This window comes from Syngnathus typhle, linkage group LG6 (assembly GCF_033458585.1).
Source record: "Syngnathus typhle isolate RoL2023-S1 ecotype Sweden linkage group LG6, RoL_Styp_1.0, whole genome shotgun sequence".
NCBI classification, from domain to species: domain Eukaryota; kingdom Metazoa; phylum Chordata; class Actinopteri; order Syngnathiformes; family Syngnathidae; genus Syngnathus; species Syngnathus typhle.
In genome coordinates, this window is record NC_083743.1 from 16,307,925 (window position 1) to 16,334,101 (window position 26,177).

Consider the following 26,177-nt stretch of genomic DNA (forward strand, 5'->3'; position numbering starts at 1 on the left):
ATGACACAAACCTCATTGCCCTGATGCACAGATGCAGGGAAGTTAAGCTCAGGCTGAGCCTGAAAATGTTGCAGTTCAGTGTGAAGGTGGTCGGCTTTCACGGCCACATACTGTCCGCCAGGGGCCTCAAGGCTGATCCTGAAAAGGTTAGGGCGGTTCTGGACATGCCGAACCCCACAGACGCTAAAGGGGTCCAGCGGTGTGTCGGATTTGTGAACTATCTCTCCAGATTTATGCCCCGCCTGTCAGAGGTATGTGAACCATTAAAGAGGCTGCTGGAAAAAGATGTGCCGTAGCACTGGCTGCCAAAACATGATGCTGCCATGAAGGAAATGAAGACACTGGTCACAGCAGTACTGGTCGTGCGTTATTATGACGCCAACAAGCCAGTCACCATACAGAGCGACTTCAGTCAGACAGGCCTGGGCTGCTGCCTGCTACAGGAAGGGCAGCCTGTCACTTTTGCCTCCCGCGCCCTGACCCAGGCGGAACAAAACTATGCACCGATAGAAAAGGAGTGCCTGAGCATCATGTTCGCCTGTCAACACTTCCACTACTACCTATATGGACGTGGTGATGTGACAGCAGAAACCGACCACCGCCCGTTAGTGTCCATCTTCACTAAGCCCCTCCTCAGCGCGCCTAAGCGCCTACAGAGCATGCTCCTGACACTTCAGAGCTACTGCCTTACGGTGGTGTACAAGCCAGGCCCTGAAATGTACATCAGTGACCCATCACCCTGCCGCGGGAAACAGACACACTGTACCGATGAGAAATGGTCTGCAGCATGCAACAGGAGCAGTGTGATGCAGCGGCCATTCAGCTGGCAGACTACCTCAATGTCAGCAGCCAGCCCCTGGCACAGATCCAAGCACACACAGAGGAGGATGTGTGTCTCCTAACGCTCAAGGCGGTCGTACTGCAGGGATGGCCAGAACACAAAGAGAAGGGCCCCGTGCTCATCAGGGACTACTGGGCCATCAGAGATGAGAAAAGCGCACAGGATGGCGTGCTCTTCAGGAGTCAGCGCGTCATCATTCCGAAAGCTATGCATCCGGAAATGCTGAGGAGGATCCACTACAATCATGTGGGGTCCGCAGCATGCTACAGACATGCCCCCAATACATTGTACTGGCCCAGCATCCAAGGGGAAGTCAAAGACTATGTACAGCAGACCTCTGTGTGTAACGAGTACACGCATGAGCAACAGAAAGAGACCATGATGTCACACCCGCTCCCCACGTGTCCATGGCAGCTGGTAAGCATGGACTTGTACAGCTACACAGCACAGAACTTTATGCTTGTGGTGGACCACTTCTTCGACTTCTGGGAGATTGACCTGCTCCCTGACTTATCGACCGACACCACTATCCGACAAATCAAGGCACAGTTTGCACGTTATGTCGTCCCGGACAGAGCCCTTTCGGATGGGGGGAGCCAGTTTGCGTGCAGTGAGTGACATTTGCGAGGGAGTGGGGCTTCGAACACGTCATGTCCTTACCGCGGCACCCAAAAGCTAATGGCAAAGCAGAGTCAGCAGTAAAAATTGTGAAAGGCCTGTGCAAAAAGGCTGACCGTGCCAAAGAAGACCCCTGGAAGGCCATTCTGCATTGGCGAAACACGCCCACTGAGGGCATGCATTGCAGCACAGCACAGCGGCTCATGTAACGAAGGCTGAGAACCCTTCTTCCGATGGCCGACCAGCTCCTTGCACCTCAGGTCATCACAGGGGTTCCCAACAAGCTGAGGGGGAAGCATCAGGCGGCGAAGTTAGTGTATGACAAATCTGCGAGGGATCTGACGGAGCTGAACATCGGCCAGCCCATCAGGATGAAGCCGCTCCCGGGAGACAGAAAGGTCAGATGGAGGGGTGTGCCTGCAGCATTTGGGACTCCAGTCTTATCTGGTCGACGTGGAGGGGACAACATATCGACGCAACAGAATTGATCTTCGACCAGCCGAGGCGACCCCTGCGCAACCGCCGGCTCGACCAGAATTGACCCCAGAGCAGCCTGCGAATGGAGTCGGCAACGGAGGCGGCTTTGGCGGTGCCGGGGAGTCTCCACTGTCTTCACCTGCCCCAAGGTCACCGCTGTCTTCTCCGCAGGGCAGAGACACACCACGCCGCGTGCTACAGGCCTTCTCCCGGAGTGGGAGGCTGATTAAGCCTCCTGACAGACTTGACCTCTAGGTCACACGTGGACTGTGACACGCACACACACACACACTGACATACACTCGAATAAAACATGCAAGGACTGGGTGCACTCTCAAACACATATGGACTGGGAATTCTGTTGAGTTCAGAAAAACAAAAGAAAAAAGGGAGTGATGTAACAAACAAAAAAAGTGATGTCCTGATTTATTGTAATTTTGATGACAGGTGTGTTCTTATCCTCCTTCTATGTAGTGTCATGTTCTATGGCCATATAGCTGATATTTGATGTTGAACCAGGTATTGCTATCTGAGGTTGAATCTGGTGTTACTAATATGTTGGTCTACAGTTTTGATTTACAGGCAGCATTGTGCCAATGTGGATGGATACTTTACTAAAGGAAGGGAGATGTTACCGGGTGATTGTATTGACATACTGCGCCACCCTGTGGCAGCCACAGAGCACTCACCTATAATATGCTGGTCACGTGTGGTTACTCTAGTTGTATTTCCTACCTGCAGCGTGAATACACGGGACTGAGACATAGCTGGACTTGTGTCTTCCTTATCATGCACCACACTTTATAACAATCGAGCACTCCAAATTGTCCCTAGGTTTGAGTGTGAGTGTGAATAGTTGTTCGTCTCTGTGTGCACTGCGATTGGCTGCCAACCAGTTCACGGTGTCCCCCGCTGCTGCCCGATGACTGCTGGGATAGGCTCCAGCACGCCCGCGACCCCCCGTGGGGACAAGCGGTACAGATGATGGATGGATGGATTTATGGATGTTTTAAACACAGCAATGAGTTACATTTTTTCAAATGTAGTTGGTAAGTGGTTTCGATTCCACCTCCCTGTGTGGAGTTTGCATGTTCTGCCCATGCCTCCGTGGGTTTTCTCCGGGCACTCCGGTTTCCACCCACATCCCAAAAACATGCTTGGTATACCAATTGAGCAGTCCAAATTCTCCACAGGTGTGAGAGCAAGTGCGGATGGTTGTTCATCTTTGTGTGTCCTGCGATGGGATGGAGGATGGATGGATAACAGTAACAGTTTAGTATGCTTCTAATATAAATACAGCATTTAACTGGAAGTTTGCACAACAATTAATATCAGTTTGTGCATTCTGCTTGTCCAAGTGGAACATTTTACAGCCAAAAAAACAACCATTTTGAATAAAATCAAAGTGCCCTAAACTTTCTGAAGGCAGTATGATCGCGGGTGTTTTTAAATCTTTTAAATCTGATAATGAGCGGAGGAGCCTAAACCCGATCACCAAATACTTCGTCCCAATTTCCGCTCATGCAGTTTTGCTGTCTGAACTTTATTTTGAAGCTTATAAACGGAAGCTGCTTGCGTCATGCAGGCGGGAGACACGTAGTTTGACAGTAGCACTACAAGCGGATCCCGAGCTCCACAGTCGTTCGAGGTTGGACAATCTAGTCAGTCCCTGTGAGCAACGTCCCCGAAACAGTATGGCGTCAGAAGAGCTCGCAAAGAAGCTACAGACACGACTGGCCGCGTCGGAGGAGCCCGAGCAGAGGCCGGAGCCGGAGGAGACCATCGTCACGGACAAACAGCAGGAGACCGAGGCAGCTTGTGGCGACACCTCGTCCGAGCTGTCTGCTAAACTAAACCGACGGCTGGACATTAACGAGGGCAACGCTCCCCCCCGGGCTAGCCGCGTCTTCAACCCCTACACGGAATTCAAGGAGTTCTCCCGAAAGCAGATTAAGGAGATGGAGGTGATGTTTAAACGGTAAGAAGGAGACTGATTTAAGTACTGGCCTATAGTCCTATAGTAGACATTTGTCCACGAACACGCCGAAGTGTCGCCGTGTCGTGTGGATTGAAACGAATGAGCCGTGGAAGCTCGTGATGGGATTATGATGGAGATGCTGACGCGCAGCTTCCAGTTGAAAATACTTGGTTGTTTTGATCAAGTTGATTAATTCTTCAATTGCTAGAAGCAGGCCTATACGCACGTGTAGACAACATGAAGCCTTCCCTTCCAGTATGTACTATATGGTTTGGCCAATTGTGTCGCAGTTAACAGACTATTCCACTGATACCGTCTTTTTTCTTTTGTGGTACAATTTAGTTGGGGGGCAAAGTAAAAGTGCCATCTGGAAAAAGAAAAAAAGAAATACATAACAAAAAAAATACCAAGTCATCAAATTAACGAGGCTATTACGTCACACTCTGGGTATACAGTAGGGGGTTGACCAGGAAAATTACAGTTTGGAGATGGGAATCAGTTGAAACAAAGCATTTGACATTTAGACACCCAACATGTCTGTCATTTCCCATTTTTACTCTAAATGGTTAACTTCTAAAGCGGAAGTATATTTCCCTAAGAAGACAAGTGAATAATTATTTTAAAAAAAAACTTGATCACATGAATGGCTCATACTTGTGGTTTGGTCTTGGTTCACTGTGTATTGTGGTTGTGGATACGCGTTTTTATGTTTTTAACATAGACAGACATTTGAATGTCAAATTGTGTTATTAAAATGAAGAAATGACATATTTTAAAAGACAACTGTTTCACACAAACAGATAAACAGACAACTAAGTTAAGAGCTCTTACAGCTGGATGAAAAAAAAAAAGTCGACCAAGTTGACGCTTTTTTTTGCATCAAGGCATTTCTAGGCCATTCACGCAGACATTTTATAGGGCATATAAGTCTCCAGCAGTTGTTCTTACCTGGGTTCGATCAAACCCTAGCAGGGGTGTCAGGATCCTTTCCTCGGGGGCCGAATCCCTATATGTTTTCCAAGTTTCCCTCGTTAAACACACCTGATTCAATTAATCAGGCTCCTGCTGAAAGTGAGGACGAACTGGTCATTTGAATCAGGTGTGTTTAACAAGGGAAACTTGGAAAACATGTAAGGATTCGGCCCCCGAAGAAAGGAGTTTGGCACCCCTGCGCCTAGGGCAGGGGTGGGCAAACTTTTTGAATCGCGGGCCGAACTGGGTTCTAAATTTGGACCGGAGGGCCGGACCAGGAGCAGATGGACGTAGGCGTTGTGTGAAGTCATATAAGCGACCTGTAAAGGTCATTGCATAAAAGATCTTGGCCTTTAGTAGGTAGTAAAGCATGGATATTCCAAACAATTTTTTTGAGAACAAATGCATTTATTAACAGCATTAGAAAAATAATAATTCACTAAAAAACTGCTATCAGTGATTCTCATAAAATACGACACTGTTATTATGAATAACAATTTCCATCACTTCAGTGCCTGCAGGTCAGATTAATGAAAAATGTTTATCTTATGAGATCACATCAAACGGCAAACATTCTGACCAAATATATCATCTTGAAGAATCGGTGAAAGCATACATCCAAATAAAGTAATCAAAACAGCAACACGGTGAGGGGTATCTGAAAATCAGAGCAGAGTTTTAACTCGCAAACACCTGGTAACAGAGGTGAGGAAACGGGAAACACCTCCTTAAAGTAAGCCTTAAGAACTTTACAGGTTAAGATTAGTCGCAAATAGGTGGTGCATCAATGTCCTTGAGCATCCTGCATTGTTTGAAAATGAGAATGGTCGCTAGTTTCAATCCCTGCTATGTGTACAAATCATATTCAAAATGCATTTTTTTACAATAAACTTGAGAGCCTCCCGTTTATTTTCAGTGGGAACAGTGTTGTTGGTCTCCCTTTTTTGCTAGTGCGTCATAGTCTGGAGTAAAATTTGTTGTGGCAATTCTTAGGCGAGATCCGAGGTGTTGGTCCGTTTACCTTGATCTGTGACGGGTTGATGTTGATGTGGCTGAACGTCACGTCGCGTACGTCGAGCCAAATTGGCCACTCTTTTTTAACATTCGGCACTCACTTCTTTTTTTCGGGCCACTCATTTTAATGGAAGGATTCCAGGGGAAGGTTTGTGGGTGGCTTTAGCGCAAAACTGCATCTGAAAGCTCAGCGCGCGAATTATAAGAATGCGGTCGTCAAAGCCCACGCTCTAAATTCGGGACTGATACGAATAGAGCGAGAGTGCGCCAAGTCCGTACTACTACGTACACGCACTTGTGAGTGTGCACCGAGCTTTCTGACACGGCTTCCGGTAGTAAATGCGCAGGCGAGCGCTTCGCCATCTACTGGGAAAACGCAGTCATTGCAGGCAAAATGACCAAAAAAAAAAAAGTTTAATAATACAATTTGTTCAGGGTTGGCGGGCCGGATTAAACGGTCCCGTGGGCCGGATGTGGCCCGCGGGCCGTAGTTTGCCCACCCCTGGCCTAGGGGTTCGGTGAGTCAGTCTCAGGGATTCGGCAGAGCCTCGTCTGAAGAGGACCCAGGGCTCGAAGCTTATTTTTTGCCCAAGTTGCCCTCGGGCAAGTTGGAGAAAATTTTACTTGCCCGAAACAAAATTTTACTTGCCCAAATTTTTTTGGAGTGGATTTTTACTTGCCCGACACATTTTTGCAATAAAAAAGACAACACTATAAGTTTTGCCTTCATATGCCTTCGTATCCGCCAACCGGAAACAAGCTCTGCTGGTGCGCAGGCGCAGAAGAGCCAGGGACGGGTGAGCGAGCATGCATTTAATTACGAAGCGCTTTGCCGTTATCAATGTATTGCAGACTTACACGAGAAACTAACCGCTCCCTAGAAAACAAAATGTCGGACCAGAAGCGGCAGAAGTTGCGAGAAATTATGCACAAAATCGTCTTTTTACAGCTTGAAAACATGGTATTATGGCAGGGCAAGTGAGGAAAAAATTCTACTTGCCCGTCTGCCATCGCTACTTGCCCCGGGCAATCGGGCAATCGTTAGTTTCGAGCCCTGGGACCGAACACCTGATTTATTGTGTAAATTCGTGATGACGCATATCTGAACTGGTCTCGCAAAGGCAACAGCAGAAGTCATGGTGATTTGCAGGTATGTAATTTGTTTTGAGTTCATGCATTGTGTTGGTTTTGTTGAACAAGGGGATGTTCATTAATAGTTCATTTTGTGCACCAGTAAAAACATTGATGTCTTCTATTTGAAAAATATTATTTTATTTTTCACCAAAGAGGGGCTCTGGGAATGCGCATACGAAACTGGTGGGGTTAGGTACCTCCAACAAGGTTAAGAGCCACTGATCTACAGTGTACTTATCTAAACCATGTACATGGTTTTTTTTTTCTTCAGGGTTTTAGCATCCTCTTTTGGTGAAAAGTTGACACTGCACTTGAAGGCAGTAAATTTTTCACAACTGACTTGCCATGATTTTTCACGTGATCACGTCGCAGTTTTTTGCACTCTCAGAAAGATTACCCCTAGCATCCTAAAAATGTGTTTTCTGCATCTACAGGACTGTTTCAGAAAATTAGAATATTGTGATAAAGTTCTTTATTTTCTGTAATATAATTAAAAAAACAAAAATGTCATACATTCTGGATTCATTACAAATCAACTGAAATATTGCAAGCCTTTTATTATTTTAATATTGCTGATTATGGCTTACAGCTTAAGAAAACTCAAAAATCCTATCTCAAAAAATTTGACTATTTCCTCAGACCAAGTAAAAAAAAAAAAAAGATTTATAACAGCAAAACAAAATCAAACATTTGAAAATGTCCATTGATGCACTCAGTACTTGGTTGGGAATCCTTTTGCACGGATTACTGCATCAATGCGGCGTGGCATGAAGGCAATCAGCCTGTGGCATTGCTGAGGTGTTATGGATGCCCAGAATGCTTCAATAGCAACCTTTGCATTGTTGGGTCTGGTGTCTTTCAGCTTCTTCTTCACAATACTCCACAAATTCTCTATGGGGTTCAGGTCAGGGAAATTGGCAGGCCTATCGATGACAGCAATGCCATGGTCAGTAAACCATTTACTGGTGGTTCTGGCACTGTGGGCAGGTGCCAGATCATGCTGGAAAATGAAATAATCTCCATAGAGCTTTTCAGCAAACGGCATGTACTGCTCTAAAATCTCTTGGTACACAGCTGCATTTACCCTGGACTAGAAACACATTGGACCAACGCCAGCAGGTGACATGGCTCCCCAAACCATCGCTGACTGTGGGAACTTCACACTGGATTTCAAGCAACTTGGATTTTGCTTCTCTCCAGCCTTTCTCCAGATTCTGGCGCCTTGACTTCCAAATGAAATACAAAACTTGCTTTCGTCTGAAAAGAGGACTTTAGACCACTCTGCAACTGTCCAGTGCTTTTCCATAGCCCAAGTCAGACGCTTCTTCCGTTGTCTTGAGTTCAGAAGTGGCTTGACCATGGGAATACGGCTATTGTAGCCCATTTCCCGGACACGTCTGTGAACACTGGCTTTTGATACCTGGACTCCAGCTTCAGTCCACTGTCTTTGAATCGATATGTCGTTATATAATCGATATGAGTCTTTTCAGTCTGGTTTTAGAGCTAATCATTCCACCGAGACAGCACTTGCTAAAGTGACTAATGATCTCCTCATTGCTATGGATTCTAACACTTCATTGGTAAGTTATTAGTCGATCTTAGTGCTGCCTTCGACACTGTAGACTTTGATATTTTATTAGAGCATCCTAAAAGCTGTGTTGGTATTTCAGGGTCAGCCCTAGGCTAGTTTTATTCCTATTTATCAGACAAGACGCACCGAGTGGTCCATGGCAATGCGTCCTCTTAGCTCTATAATGTTACATGGACCAATTCTATTTAATATTTATGATTCCGCTTGGGGACATAAGACGTAAATATAATATTAGTTATATTAGTATTATATTACAACACTTATTTAAGGAAACCACTATAGCTATAGATAACTACTATCACTCAGAGCGTTACTGTAACTAATCTCGGGGGAATATACGACTAAACGCTCTCCTTTCAAAAGCACATTAAGAATACAACCTGAATTGCGTTTTTTCACCTTCGTAATATTGCTAAGATTTGTCCGATCCTCTCGACCGGTGATGCGGAAACTATTATACATATGTTTATTACGTCGCGCCTGGACTACTGTAACACATTATTCTCTGGTCTGCTGCGACAAGGCTGCTCTCACGGACAAGAAAATTTGATCACATTACCCCAATATTTGCCAACTTCCATTGGCTCCCGGTCCATTTAAGATGTGACTTCAAGGTTCTTCTATTAACCTATAAATCATTGCGTGGCTTAGCGCCTTCATATCTCGTCGACCTAGTTGTTCCTTACGTTCCGTCTCGTAACTTCCGTTCGCAAAACGCTAGTCTTTTAGTGACCCGAGGGCCAAAAAAATGTCTGCAGGATCTAGAGCATTTTCTATTCGGGCTCCAGAGCTCTGGAATGCCCTACCAATGGATATTAGAACTGCTACGTCAGTAGGAAAATTTAATACACGTTTAAAGACATTTCTCACAATCGAGGGCACCTCCGGCAGTTCTTTATTATGTGCCCTCTTTGCATCCATTGCAGCCTGCTGATCCTGAAAGGGGGATCCTCCCATTTGTGGTCCCTTCCCAAGGTTTTTCATTTTTCCCCTGGTAGGGTTTTTTGGAGATTTTCCTTACCCTTTTGGGAGCTTAAGATCAGGGATGCTTTGAGAATACCGTGTTTTTCCATGCATAATGCGCAAAATTTAACGAATTTATTGTCCTAAAATCTGGGGTGCGCATTATGCATGGGTACAACAATTTTTGAAGAAAATCTCCCTCGAAATCAAACTTGAAATCACACCTTTTTTCTTGTTTGTTGTCAATCACGCATCACATTCAGCCATCCTGCCAACACACTTAGTCAGTAAAATTCATAATTGACGACACATCGTTTAATGCGATGGTGCAATCCTTGATGGTGTGTTATTGTCAAATAGTTTGTTTTTTAATCTCCATTGCAGACCAGGATATCATACGGAGGCCGCCATGCACAGAACGGATGCGCAAGACACGTCAGCTATATAAAGAGCGAGAGTTCAGTTCTCTACCTATTAGTTTCAATTCACAGTTTAATTAGCAGTTTCAATCAGCAAATAACAAAATGCGTATTACAGGTAATATTTTATTTCACAACACTTTGCCTTGTTCCTTTCTTCTCTGCTGTTCACTTCAAACACGCTCCATACGAACACAATGCTCTCGTATCAGACGCTTGCTCGATCACCTGCTCGTCTATGGATATTTGAGCTCTATTGACATAGACAGACTGCTTGAAATGGTCGTATTTTGCTTCCTTTTTCTAAACAATCGACAGCCCCTGAATTTCAAAATGTCTTGTGCAGCAAATAGTTCAAACACTGTTGGTGTTTGAACTAATAACCTCCCAAAAAGGTGCCAAATCTTTTGGGGGGGTACCATTGTGGTTGAGTCGCGAGCTGCACGACTGACGTGACTAATAGAATGTCTATAGAGGGATTTATATGAACATTATTCACACATCCACGCTTTTCACGTTTTTCAGATTAATAAATAAAAGTGCGATTTCCGCACGTTATTATTGTGTTTTTTTATCATGGCTGATCAATTGTAAACATTAAATTCTGCATGTGAATTGTCACATTGCAAAAACATGGATACGTATCAGATCTCTGATGACATGTGATTGTGGATTTTGAAATTTTTTTTAATTGTATTTAAGCAGGTCGCATACGTGGAAAAAAAAATCTGAATTGAGCTGCACTGCGAACGTAGCCTCAGACATAACGTCAATGAAAAGTTATGAATCGCCCAGCCTCAATGTTTACTATAGAATTTAAAACCATTGCTTCTTGTACATTCTGCAACCATAAGAGTAGGAAAGGGGTAAAAGAGGAGTGACAGAAGTTGACAGTGTTTTGACATGTGCAAACACCTGTAATGCTTCGCCAGTACGGTTTAATTATTAATAGTGAACAGTACTGTACTGGGTGTGCTGTTGTATGCTTTGGAAAGCTTCGCTAGTCACATACCAACATGAATCACCTGATGAAAATGTAAGCAATAGACAATGGGAAGAGTATTTATCAATCCATAATTCCGAGCATGTTTTGGATTCCACTTTTTTTTAAATAATCTGGTCTATCGTGATAGAAACATTCAATTGAAAGTGCTGTTCAAAGTTAAAATAATGTCAGTAACCTTTGAACCGTCACATGGCAGTACAATAAAAAAATATAATACTTCGTCTGATAAAACAGGCTATTGTTTGTGCTGAGAAAATTCCTTTGCCTCTAAATTAAGCCATGGTGATGAAACATTGTTGCAAATGAGCAAGAAAACTCCACATTGATCAGTTTGTTAGAACACTTCATGAGTGGTGTAAACAATTACCTAACACAGTGGTTCCCAACCTTTTTTGCGCCACGGACTGGTTATGCATCAAAAATATTTTTGCGGACCGGCCTTTAAATAAATAAATAATACATTTGTATAAATAAATAATACTGTGGTTGCGGACCCCTGAGCTAACAGATACACATAGTGTATGTAGGTGTGGGGTTCAACAAAATGCTTTGCATTACCACATTGATCTACACCAGGGGTGGCTAACCCGCGGCTCGCGAGCCGCATGCCGCTCTTTGGCTGGTTCCATGCGGCTCTTTTACGTTCATATCAACATTTGTGTTTATTTTTTGTGTGTATTTGCTTCGCTTGAGTTCGGTATGGTATTTTGGTCAAACACGCATGCGCGTGAGGTGAAATCCCGGAAAGGAGGAGGGACAAACCCATTTGAGGAGTGGCAATTTTGCTCTCAAAATGGCAAGGATAAAATGCACAGTTAAACGAATATATGACGATGAACACAGGGCAGAGCGATTGGTTTTGCTGGCTTTTTAATGAATGGCGACTGTGACTACAGGGGCCCATTAGGTCCAGAAAAGCTGACAAGACGCTAAGCCAGGGGTGGCCAACCCGGCCAAAATGGCAAGGAAAAAATGCACAGCTAAACGAATATATGACGATGAACACAGGACGTTTTTAACAGAGTTAAAGTTGTTTTTTGTTGAACGCAATGGCAAGCCAGAATGGCAATGGCCTGATATGTCGGACGTCATTAGCGCATTTAAAAGCTTCAAATGTTCAGCGCCACTTCAGCTCAATTCATGCCAATATCGATAAGGACTTTGCAAAAGGGACTGAATTTCGCAAGCACAAGTTTGGACACTTTGGAAAGTCAGGCAGAAAAATAGGTAAAGTTTTTCAAAAAAATTACGAAGCACTCAGACTGTCACACTTGCATTGTTTCAACTGGCTTGGAACATTGCACGGGCTAAAAAGCCATGCAATGAAGTGGAGTTCGTTAAAAGATGCCTCAGTGACATTATTGAAATCTTGTCTCCTGAAAACGACAAACTAAAACGAATGGTCTGTCCCGCCACACATAGTAAGTGAAAAAACTTATGTTTTTGTTTGTGGAATTTGTTGAACTGAGAGTTTGTCTGTGTGAGACAATGCACACAATGTTCATTGTTGAAAATGCGGTCTTTGGTCTGTGGTTTTAGTACTGTAGTAGTCAATTTGTCATTATCATGACATGATAATGTCACACAATAAACTTGGCTGAGCAGAAGTGTGTGTGTGTGTGTGTGTGTGTGTGCGCGTTTGTGCGTGTGAGTGTGTGTGTGTGTGTGGGGGGATGTTCATGTGTATGATGTGTCTCTTTGCGATGACAGTAAAAAATGTGGCTCTTAGTCTCTGACTGGTTGGCCACCCCTGATCTACACAATATTTTGAGGCTATTTTAGAAATGGGGTTAGTGAGATGAACATTTGATCTGGGGATTAAACATTCAGAGTTTAAACCCCAATGTACTGATGCTAATTTGCTTTGCCCTCAAGCTTTACGCTGGTGGTTAGTCAAATGATGATGACTGTTCTTCAGAAGACTGGTTTTATTGTTTTGTTTTCTACTGAATTGCTCTTGCGTTCATAATGAATGAATGAATCCTTATTTCAAACATGATTTAAAGAATGTAGACCATCCAGGGAGTTCTTCATGTTGTAACAGAGTAGGCATAGTCTTCCCACTGCATACAATTTAGTTTCAAAACTTTAAGGTAATTAAGTTACTCTTGTCTTGAATGCATTTAGCGTCACACATTTGGCTGCACTGATCCCAGAAATGGTACACGCACACATTCTCATGGGACAGCCACCACCCAGTGACCTTTTTTTCCTCAACAGTCTGTTTCCTGCGACACGGTGAAGCGCACTGGTTAGCACGTCCGCCTCACATTTCAGAAGTTGCGGATTCGATTCCACCTCAGGCCCTCCTTGTGTGGCGTTTGCATGTTCTCCCCGTGCCTTCGTGAGTTGTCTCCAGGTACTCCGGTTTCCTCCTATATTCCAAATACGTGCATTGTAGGCCGATTGAGCACTCAAAATTGCCCATTGGTGCGAATGGTTGTTCCTCTCCGTGTGCCCTGGGATTGTCTGGCAACCAGTTCAGGGTGGCCTGCTGCCCGATAACTGCTAGGATAGGCTCCAGCACGCCCGCGACCCCTGTGGAGAAAAGCGGTCTGGAAAATGGATGGATGAGTCTGTTTTCCTTTTTGCATTTAGAATTAATCCTTGTACTTGCTAAATGTTTTTTTTTGCTTTTTCCTTCAATTGGGACCTGATTGTGTATAGTTTTAGCAAAACATAAACATTAACTGAACTGGATGATGCTTGCAACAGTGAAATACATTTGCTGAGAAAGAGTGTCATCGTTCCAAAGGCTCAGCCATCTATAATGAGCAAGGACAAAGGAAAACAATGAGTTTCACGACAGCCTCTTCTAGGCAACAGTATACAGTCATAAAAACAATGGCAAAGTAAAGCAAAACAAAACATCAAGACTGTTATCAAGGTAATTAGGCATATTCCTTAAATAAACCCTTTGGTAATAGGCATTTGATGTCACAGGACACTGATGTGTGGTTGTTGGTGGAAGATTGCATGGGAATGTGGGCCCTCTGTGTGCTTTGTAGGCCCTTGGCATCCCTGAGAAGGAAACCAAAAAAAGGGGGTTTTGTGTCTCATGGACATGTCATTCCAAGTGACGGAACCTCTTTGGCTCCATGAAGAGTCTGTAGTTACTAATGATATTAATGCCCCCTTTTTCCTGGCCCCGATTTGAGTTGTGTCTGCTACTATTTTGACCATTTACATGCACGTGAGTTGTATTTCTGTGTGCAATTACGTGTACAGTGGAACACTAATTACCGTTATTTCCGGAGTATTAGCCGCACCTGACTATAAGCCGCACCAGCAAAAAATCGCGAACATTTTTGTTTTTATCATGAATAAGCCGCACCGTACTATATAAGCCGCATGTGCACGCGATTTATTTACAAAGAAAGACGGTACACAGAAAGCCTTTTTAAAGTTTTAATAACATACTTTAACATGTCTTTCTAAACGCCACCTGTGACGCGGCACTAATATCGCAGGAACACGGAAATAACACAGCACTCACGCGGTAACACAGCAGCAACACGGTAGCACAGCACTTACAGGGCTGGTTAAAAAAACATACCAGTAAAAGTAAAAAAGAGCCAGTAAAAGAGTCGTCTTCATCTTCCTCCTGTGCACTGAAACCATCGGAGTCTTCCTCCTTAGTGTCCGATTGGAACAGCGTCAGATATCCTTTGCCACACACTTGGTCAGTCTCTTTCGTTGTCGCTTTTATCCATTTCTTCTAGTATTTTCCATGATGGTCTGTTCATGCTAATTTTAATCATGCATGAAGCGCTAGGTTACATTAAACTAGTGAGCAACACGTATAGCTCCAGAGTAGACTTGACCGGGAAATAAAGAAAGAGTGACGCAACACAATGTCATCAACATAAACTGCCTTCAACTTAAAAGCGGCATCATATGCATTTCTTTTGTCCCCCGACGGTTTGTGTATAAAAGCTTCCTTTCTTCATTAATGTCGGTCTTGATCTCGTTCTGTCTATTCTTTGTGTGAATTATATGGCACTATTTGCCTGGCGGACATGCGATCAACACCATTTTTATCCCCAGTGACCGTGTCACATATGTATCCCTCCGCCTAGCAAGGCGGTTGCCTAGCAAGGCGGTTGCCTAGCAAGGCGGTTGCCTAGCAAGGCGGTTGCCTAGCAAAGCGGTTGCCTAGCAAAGCGGTTGCCGCACAACAGCGGTCCACAGCCTTTTTACGAGTGTATAAAAGTGATCAAGTCATCACGAAAAGATCCATAGATAAGCCGCAGGGTTCAAAACTTGAGCATAGAGTAGTGGCTAATAGTCCAAAATTTACGGTACATACACCCATATATATATATATATATATATATATATATATATATATATATATATATATATATATATATATATATATATATATATATATATATATATATATATATATATATATATATATATATATATATATATATATAACATACTAATTAAATACACCCATGCCCTCGGGTGGCCAACAAAAAACACTACGTGTTGGAAATTTTAATACAGTGGTGTTTAAATTCATAAGCAATACATATACTGTTTCTACTTCGCGGATCTTCGTTTTTTTGCGGGTGGTTCTGGAATGCATCCCCACGATAAACAAAGGATCACTGTTGTTGCATCTTAACAACTTGAGGACTGCGAGGGCCGACCTGTCCCGGGGCATCAAAGAAGCGAAGAGGGCGTTCTCTTGCAAAATTACCGCCCACTTCAAGGACAGCAGGGACGCATGGAGCCTTTGGCAGGGCATTCAGACCATCACGGACTACAAGGCCGCGCCGCAGAGCTGTGACGGCGACGTCCGTCTGCTAAATGATCTTAACCGCTTCTTTGCTCGCTTCGACGCTCAGAACAGCACTTGCCCGCTGAAGGCCACTCCCCCTTCACATGAGCAGCCTCTGTGCCTCTCTGCCGACAGCGTGAGGAGGGCGCTTGCTATCAACATCCGTAAGGCGGCGGGCCCTGACAACATCCCGGGTCGAGCGCTGAAGGACTGCGCTGGGGAGCTGACGGGTGTCTTCACGGACATCTTTAACATTTCCCTGCAGCAGGCCATTGTTCCGTCGTGTTTCAAGGCTGCCACCATCGTACCTGTGCCGAAGAAACCTGCTCCGTCCTGCTTCAACGACTACCGCCCCGTGGCGCTTACGCCCATCATGAAGTGCTTTGAGCGGCTTGTCATGGAGCACATCCGATCCGTTCTCCGCCCCACCATAGACCCCTTCCAGTTTGCGTACCGAGCCAAACGGTCCTCTGAGGATGCCATCTGCTCTGCCCTCCACTCAGCCCTCACCCACCTGGAGAGAAGGGACTCGTATGTGAGATTGCTGTTTGTGGACTTCAGTTCAGCCTTCAACACCATTGTGCCACAACGTCTCATCTGCAAACTCGACAAGCTGGGCCTCAGTACCTACCTCTGCAAGTGGCTACTTGACTTCTTTTGTCAGAGGCCACAGGTGGTACGTGTTGGCGACAAAATCTCCGCCAGCATCACGCTGAGCACAGGGGGGCCCCCCAAGGCTGCGTGCTCAGTCCGCTGCTCTTCATCCTACTGACACATGACTGCACTGCAACCTACAGCGACAGCCGCATTGTGAAGTTTGCTGACGACACGACTTTGGTGGGTCTCATCACCAAGGGAGACGAGACTCAATACAGGTTGGAGGTTGACCTTCTGACCACGTGGTGCAGGCACAACAACCTCCTGCTGAACGTCGACAAGACCAAGGAGATTGTTGTTGACTTACGGAAGGGTCACACCCAACACCTGCCACTGACCATCGACGGTGCTGTGGTGGAGAGAGTGAGCAGCGCCAGGTTCCTGGAGATGCAGATCAGTGAGGATCTCTCCTGGTCCACCAACACCGCATCATTGGCGAAGAAGGCCCAGCGCCGCCTGTACTACCTGCGGAAACTCAGGCGAGCGAGCGCTCCTCCGGCCGTCATGACTACGTTTTACCGTGGCACCATTGAGAGCGTCCTCTCCAGCTGTATTGCTGTTTGGGGTGGCAGCTGCACTGACTACTACTTGAAAGCCCTGCAGCGCATAGTGAACACGGCTGGTAAGATTATTGGTGCTTCACTCCCCTCCTTGAAGGACATTTACACCTCCCATCTCACCCGCAAGGCGACCGCGATTGTGAGTGATGTGAGTCACCCCGCTCACTCTTTGTTCGATCTTCTGCCCTCTGGGAAGAGGTACAGGAGCCTGCGCTCCCGCACCACCAGACTCACCAACAGCTTCATACTCCAGGTTGTTAGGATCCTGAACTCTGTCCCCCTTTCTGCGTAGTGTCCTGTACTTTTGCGCTATGCTTACTGTCTGCTGTATGCCCATTTGCTCCGTTTTTCTCCTCTTATTTATTGGGTTATTTGTTTATTTATTATTTATTCATCACTCTTATTATTTATTGTTTGCCTTCTTGGTTTTATTTTGTGTCGTTTACTTGTATGTCTATCGTGTGCTATGTCTCGTCACCGTGGGATAGAGGAAACGTAATTTCGGTTTCTTTGTGTGTCTTAACATGTGAAGAGATTGACAATAAAGCAGACTTTGACTTTAAAACAGTAAAACGTTTCAATCCTGCTTCACAATGTAGTGGGGTGGGAAGCTTATATAAAAAAAACTGGTCAGTGACAATTTACTGACCCTTGTTTTTGTTTTGCTACTTTGAGCGCTTGACACTTCAAACGGTGTGGAGATGAGAAGTCTCAACATTTCTGATGCGAGTAGACCCTTGTGTTATGTTAAGGGTCAATCTGACCCATTTCAATTTTTGTGTTAACCAAAGTGCAGGTTATCCTTTCTCCTTTTTTTTTTCCATGAAATGTTGACTTTTTCTCCTTTAGGGTAATGAACTGCTATGTAAAATCTGGACCCTTTGATGTGTTTGTATACAAAGATTTTGTTGCGGGTCATTTTGACCCAGACACAAAGTAGCTGTTCAAATCCAAAATAAACATCTCTCTTTGATGTACTTCATTTTGATTGCCTCTGAATAAACATTCAGAAACAGGTGTGTGTGGAAGAAGGACTTTCCCTGTCCTTGTCATTTTTTCCATGCTTGTTCTTGAAGAAATACACCAAAAATGAGCTCCAGATGATTTACAGCTGAAGAAGCTTTATCACTGCTTATGAACTCGGTTAGTGATGTAGAGGAAGAGATTTCAGAGATGGGGGATCCTTCAGAGCCAGAGGACAATGCTATTGATGAGCCAGATTGTCAATTTTTCCATGATGAGGAGGATTCAGAGGACGAGTCTACAGGTGTCCCTTCATCAGATGAAAACCAAGAAAAGCAACAATCGTCATCCAGAGGGGACATGGACATCTAAAGATGGTGAAATAAAATGGTCAACATCAGCACACCAAAGCCGAGCGAGATTGTCATCTTCTAATGTCATCAAAATGACTCCTGGTCCTACAAGATTTGCTGTCACAAGAGTTGATGATATTGAATCAGCATTTCAGCTCTTCATATCCCCACGCATAGAGAAGATAATCCTCGACATGACCAACTTGGAGGGGAGGCGTGTCTTTCAAGAGAAATAGAATCCACTGGATCCAACTGACTTGCATGCTTTGGAATCCTGGTTTTAGCTAGCGTATACAGGTCCAAGGGTGAAGCAACTGCAAGTTTATGGAATGAAGAGAATGGAAGGCCAATCTTCTGAGCCACAATGTCATTTCACTTGATCTCTCGTGTGAGCCGATTTGACAACCATAACATCAGGGCTGATTGATGTGAGAGAGACAAACTTGCAGCAATCAGAGACGTCTGGGGTAAATGGGTCAAAACCCTGCCTTTATTGTATAATCCTGGCCCCTATGTTACTCTCGATGAGCGCCTCGTTCCATTCAGAGGACGCTGTCCATTCCAAACAAGCCTGCGAAATATGGTATCAAAATGTGGGCAGCCTGTGATGCAAAATCCAGTTATGTGTGGAACCTGCAAGTATATACTGGAAAGCCACCTGGAGGAAGACCTGAGAAGAATCAGGGAATACGTGTGGTTTTGGACATGACTGAAGGGCAGCAAGGTCATAACATTACATATGACAACTTCTTTACATCCTACCGTTGGAGATGAGACAGTTGACTATCTTGGGAACAGTCAGGAAAAATAATATAGTGTTGGAATTGTACCGTAATTTTCGTACTAAAAGTCGCTCCGGAGTACAAGTCGCATCAGCCATAAAATGCCCAAAAAAGTGAAAAAAAAACCCGTATACAATTCGCTCCGGAGTACAAGTCTCATTTTGGGGGGCAATTTATTCGACAAAATCCAACACCAAGAACAGACATGAACGAGCAACAACAGGCTAAACCAATGGTTCCCAAACTTTTGCAGGCTGGCGCCCCCTTGACTCCCAAGTGAATTCCTAGCGCACCCCCCACAGACACGTATGGAAACAAACCCCTCTTTCTTGATATTTGGTATGCTGCAATTCGAAAAGAGAGGTTAAACACAAATGTGTATTTCACAAATAAAACCCAATTTAGTAAACCAATTTATTTTTTAGCAGTTTTAACTGTTTCAGCAACATAGAATGGTAAATAAACATTCCACCAGTAACCTGTAGGGGTGTAACGATTCATCGATACACATCGATTAATCGATATAATGCTCTATGATTTATTGGCATCGATGCTAAACGTAAACATTGATTTATATCACCGTGTTTGACTTCGGACATTAGACGTGACTTTATTTTGAAATCCAGTTCATTGTTGCTTACTTCCTCTTTCCGGGAGCAGTGCGCGGCGTTGTTGTGTTGTGAGCAGAGCAGGCACGTGAAAGGGGAGTCGACAACTAGTACGCGGCTCCTGGGCTGGTGCTATGGCTAGTGTCCAAAAAGACGAGGAAATTTGCTCCCCTTTAGGCTTCAAGTCATTCGTTTGGAAGCACTTTGGATTCCAAAGAAAAGATGGCTCAACGGACAAGACACGTGCAGTTTGTAAATCCTGCCATGTGGTGATCAACTATTCAGGGACCACAAATCTCGCCGCACATTTTTTTTTTTTCCAATACACTTTTTATTCACATTTTTTCCATGTACAACATTCATAAACAATTTCACAAAATACGTCTTACATGGTATTTCTTTACAAAAAAATACAAATAATGAAATAATGCAGTAGCAAAATCTAGAATGAGCAAAGCATGTATCCCAAACATTTTGTCTATTATATGTTCAAATTAACTTAAAAGAACAAAACAAAACAGCTTCTCTTTATTTGTAATATTGCAACTGGCAAAATGAGTGTTTCCTGCAGGGGCTCAAAAGTCAACAAGGTTATCAGAAAAGTCCAAGTCTTTTACGAAATCAATAAAAGGCCTCCATTTGTCAAATGTTGTTTGGCTTTACGTATATATGTTATTCTTTCCAATGGAAGACAAGAGAGCATCTGTTTTAGCCACTGGGAGGTGCTCGGTCCAGTAACATTTTTCCAGGTCAGAGCAATACACCTTTTGGCCATTAACGAGCTTATATCAATAAAAATTGAGTCTGTTCTACTGAAGTTGTGTTTCTTTGGATATAGAGCCAGTATAAACAGCGAGGGCTCCAAAGTAAGCTCTTTTGATATTATTTTCTCTATTTGATCCTTTACTTCTAACCAAAAACGTTTTATCTGACTGCATTCCCACATACAATGTATTAACGTTCCTTTTAAGCCACACTTTACACAGATATCCGGAATATCCTTATTGTATTTATTCAATTTAACAGGTGTCGTGTACACTCGCTGTAACCATTTAAATTGTATTACTCTTAGACGGCTATTAATAGATATTTCTTGTGATTTTTTGCAAACTCTTCCCCATTCTTGCTCACTGATTTTAGTATTTAGATCATTGTTCCAGGACAATAATTTACTTCTTGAATTTTCATTTGAATTTGTTTGTAGTAGGATGTAAAATTCTGAGATTATGCCTTTTCGTAATTTATTCTTCAACAGCAAGTTTTCCAGCCGTGTTAATGGGATCCGTCGTAGGTCACCTTGATACCCTTTTACAAAACTTCTCAGTTGCAGGTATTTAAAGTAGTGTTTTTTGTCAAGATTGAACTCAACCTCGAGTTCTCCAAAGGTCATAAAGTCATCAGACTGTGGAGGGTAGAGATTCCCAACTGTCCCCAGCCCCTTAGTCGCCCATATTTTGAAAGTGGCATCCGCTCTCCCAGGAGTAAACAACTGGTTACCCCATATCGGACTTAGTTGCGATAATGTTTGTGTATCTCTGAGATACTTTCTAACATCATACCATACTTGCACCATGTGTTTCAAAATAGGATTTGTTATTTGTTTTAATAATTGTGTTTTTGTGTCAGAATAAAAAAACGTGTGCAGGGGTAATTTTAAATTTTGACCTTCCATTTCCACCCAATGCGGGTTATTGTTATCGTTATTGAAATAGAAAGTCATGGAGCGCAGTTGCGCAGCCCAGTAGTACCACAAGAAATTGGGACATCTTAACCCTCCCCCATCGAATGGCATGTATAAAAGAGAGAGACGAATCCTTGATCTTCCATTGTTCCATATCAAACTCAAAATAATTTTTCTTATCCAGGTAAACAAGTCAGTGGGAGGGGGCAAAGCAATATTTTGAAATAAGTATAACAATTTTGGCAATATAAACATTTTTAAAGTACTTATTCTTCCCATAATCGATAGAGGCAATGACTTCCATCGGTCCACAGATGTTCTGATTTCTTCTTTAAGCCTGCCATAATTAGCTTCAACCATTTTTTCTGTGTTCGGTAATATTAGAATTCCCAGATATTCGAATTGGTCTATCATTTTGAATCTGTAAGCTGTAATTTGGGCATTGGGATGCTTTCTTTCTATTGTGTTTAACAGTAACATTGAAGACTTTGTTTCATTTACTTTATATCCTGAGATAGTCCCAAATAATTTTATTACTTCCAAAACTGCCGGGATTGAGGACGTAAGTTTTGATAGAAATAGTATGACGTCATCGGCAAACAGTGCGATTTTATGTTCATGCTGGCCTATTTTTATTCCTGATATTTGCGGCTGAGAGCGTATTGCCGTTGCAAAAGGCTCTATCGCTAAGGAGAAAAGCAGGGGAGACAGAGGGCAGCCCTGACGACAGCCTCTTTTTATTTGAATTGGTCTTGAAAAATGTCTGTTAGTTAAAATTTCTGCTGTTGGATTTCTGTAAAGTATTTTTATCCACTTTGTAAAATTGCTTCCAAGGCCAAATCTATCTAAAATATTAAAAAGATAGGGCCATTCCACCCTATCGAAGGCCTTTTCTGCGTCAAGAGAAAGGAGTGCACAGTCTTTCTCCTCTTTCTTGTAATGCAGAACATTTATAACCCTCCTCACATTGTGAAAGCCTTGTCTTCCACTTATGAACCCATTTTGATCGTTACTTATTACCGTAGGGAGGATAGTCTGAAGCCGCCTTGCCAATATTTTACAGATTATCTTGAGGTCAGAGTTTAAAAGACTGATAGGTCTCAGGTTTTCACATTTCGTCGGAGGTTTACCGGGTTTTGGCAGTAGAACTATTGACGCTTCATTCAAGGACAGCGGGAGGCAATTTCTTTCAAATGCTTCCGTTATCATATCTAACAAAGGCGCCAGCAGTTTATCTTTAAATTTCCTGTAGATATCAACAGGAATGCCATCCGGGCCCGCTCGTTTACCTAACTTCATTGCGTCAATGGCACTTGCAATATCTTCTTTTGTTATTTCTAATTCCAGTTCGTTTTTTTGTTCATCTGAGATAGTCGGAACATTTAACCTATCCAAGACTTCATCCATGGTCTGAATATTACAGTTTGTTTCTGTGTTGTACAAATTTTGATAGTATTCTTTAAACCAGTGGTTCCCAAACTTTTGCAGGCTGGCGCCCCCTTTGGCTCCCCAGTGAATTCCTAGCGCCCCCCTCCTACCCCCCCTACCCCCCCCAACCTTTTTTGCGCCACGGACCGGTTACATGTCAGAAATATTTTCGCGGGCCGGCATTTATATAAATAAATAATACATTTATATAAATAAATAAATAAATAATACATTTATAATATCATTACCATTACGTTGAATTAGTGGGAGCACTGAGTTTGTTTCTCAGAAACGAGCCGGTCCCATCTAGACGTAATCGGAGACAATGACACCCGAAGTGATTTAAGGTTTGTCTTTTATTGCAGGATGCTTGGTCTCCATGTGTTGAAGCAGTTTTGAATGCTTCACTGCCTGGTTAGTTAGCCTGTCGCCACATATTAGCTTTGCGGGCTCGACTGGGGAAACATGTCACGTGACCGGGACGAGCGTCTTGACCTGAATTAATTGATCGTCGATAAAAAAAAAATTCTGTGCGGCTTGGCGGCCCGGTACCAAGTGACCCACGGACCGGTACCGGGCCGCGGCCCGGTGGGTGGGGACCATTGCCCTAACCAGCTCAACACAACACAACACGGCGCGTTCTGGCGAGTCCCCAATTTCATGTTGACTTGAACTCAAGATGATGTTGACCGCCAGAATGCGGTTTTTATTATAAGATAAAATTCTGAACATTACAAGCTTGAAATTACAAACGTGAGCTTTTGCTTTTGTAGCTATGCTGTCGTATCTGACTGGGCCAGAGCGGCGTGCGTGTTGTGTACAAATCGACTACCGCCCCCCTACCGCCCCCCTACCGCCCCCCTACCGCCCCTTTCTTCCTCACCGCCCCCCCAGAGCTTTCCACCGCCCCCAGGGGGGCGGTACCGCCCACTTTGGGAACCACTGCTTTAAACGCATCATTAATCTCTTTTGGGTTAACTATTGTTTGACCTCTATTTTCTAAAGTAGTAATTGCTGTTTTCGATTCAAGTTGCTTTATTTGCCACGCTAATAGCCTTCCAGCCCTGTCCCCTTGTTCGTAGAATGATTGCTTTAGCCGTAAGAGACTGGATGCAGCCTTAAGGCTGGATTGTTTTTCATATTCTGCTCTCAGGAGTAGAAGTTCTTTTGCCGCCACAGGATCGTTGTTCTGAAATACTCTCTCCTGGGCTTTGTTGATATTATTTTCCAGGAGTTTTAGTTCTTGTTTAGCTTTCTTAGCTTTTCGGCCAGTATAACTAATTATATGTCCTCTGAGGAATGCTTTAAAAGCGTCCCATCTGACTCCTGCAGATGTTTGATTCCCATTAAATAAAAAATACTCATCAATTTGATTTCCTATAAATTGTATGAATTCTTCATCTTGTAACCACTTGTGCTGAAACCTCCATCTCGGTGGATCACAGGTGATATCATCATCTCGATAAACTAGCTTACAAGGCGCATGATCTGATATAGCAATATTATCATATGCACAACTTTCAATTTTTGATACCAAATCTGCTGAAATTAAATAATAATCTATACGTGAATATGTTTGGAATGTTGCAGAATAACATGAATATGATTTACTTTGTGGATTCTGTGTTCTCCAAATATCTGTTAATTTCAGGTCCTTCATGAATTGCTTTATAGTCGATCTACAGTTATTATGAGACTGGTCCACTCCCGTTGAGCGGTCCCACCCTGGTTCTAACGTACAATTGTAGTCCCCTGCTATTATATGATGTCCCGACAGAGATGGAAGCATAAGAAACAAGTCTTCATAGAAAGAAGAGTCATCAATATTAGGACCATACACATTTACTAAATTTATGCTTTCTGTTAATAGCGACCCCTGAATTATTAAGTATCGGCCCCTCTTATCTTTAATAACATTGTTTACCTGGAATGGAACAGTTTCATGAATGAGTATCATTACTCCTCTTGCGCGAGAGGTAAATGCAGATGTATATATATTACCCCGCCACCTTCTTCTGATCCTTTTTTCATCGCCCTCCATTAGATGAGTTTCTTGTAAAAACACCACTTTAGCATCCATATTTTTCAGTTTGCTCATGACCTGCTTAACCTTTTTATAACGTTGGAGCCCCCTGCAGTTCCAAGTTACAAAATTAAGATTTACACCTTGCGCCATGTTAACACTCTAAAGTTAGCCATAAAACAAAAGTATCAGCGCAACCTTCTTGTGAACAGTTGTTGCCAAATTACCAGTAAACATAAATAAGATTTTGAGAGAAGCATAACATTGAACACAACAAACCCGTGTATAACACCCCAAAACAAAATTACACCCCAACCCCCGCGCCCGTGGGCACCCCTCCCCCCTTGATGCAGCCTCCGTCATCGCCTGCGATTGATCCACACTGCGTGAGGAGCAGTCTAACCTTCTTCTTGTCCCAAAAACATATGCAAACCGCTGCTATATGCGCTTCTGTTTGTATTAGTATATCCCAGCTGCTGTCCTTTGGTTGTATTAAATGTAGAGCAGTGATAAAGTAGTCATTCAACTTAAAATAAGTAACCAACCATGACACACTACTTATAAACTTAACAAATACTGATATAAATTACAACCCTACGCTTCTTCACCATTCTGGGTCTTACGTATGAATTTCCAAGCCTCCGCTGGCGTCTTGAAAGCAAAAGTCTTTCCATCTTGGGTCACCAGTAGCTTTGCCGGGTGCACTATTCCATGTCTCAGTCCCAATTTGCGCAACTCTTCTCGGACAGGATCAAACAGTTTGCGTTGCTGGTGTATCTCCGCGGCCAGATCAGGGTAGAAGCGTACTTGTTGCCCCTCGTAGTGAATGTTCCCTTTTGCTCTCGCCGCAGTAACTGTAGCCATCTTATCCCGACAGTTAAGGAATTTCATGATCAGAACACGGGGCAATTCGTTGTTATCTCGTCTCGGGCCAATCCTGTGGGCTCTCTCGATGATAAAGGGAGTAGCATAAATTCCACAACCAAATGTCTCCGGCAGCCATTTTTCCAAAAACTTACAGGGGTCTCGCCCTTCAGATCCTTCTGGCAGAAACGCGAGTCTTAAGTTGTTGCGCCTGGACCGCGATTCCAAGTCCAGCATCTTTTCCTCGAGCACTTTCTGTTTCGCTTCCATAGTAGATGTTTTAGCCCGCAGGATCTCCACTTCGTCTTCCGCATTAGAAATGCGGGTTTCGGCTTCGTTGACTCTTTTGACACAATCCTTTATCTCCTCACGGATATTGTCCAAGTCTGTCTTGATAGTAGTGACAATATCAAGGATTTTATCCACCTTACTGTCCTGAGTTTTTCCCTCCGC

General features: G+C 43.6%; 1 protein-coding gene across 1 annotated transcript in view; it reads left to right on the top strand.

Annotated features, from left to right (window-relative positions):
* The first annotated feature begins 3,517 nt into the window (after positions 1 to 3,517).
* efhd1 (EF-hand domain family, member D1) overlaps positions 3,518 to 26,177 on the top strand; it is a 46,747-nt gene continuing 24,087 nt past the window's right edge. Inside the window, exon 1 of the mRNA XM_061281001.1 lies at positions 3,518 to 3,914. Within this exon, the coding sequence (XP_061136985.1) occupies positions 3,631 to 3,914 (284 nt within the window). The 5' untranslated portion in view covers positions 3,518 to 3,630. The remainder of the gene's footprint in view (positions 3,915 to 26,177) is intronic.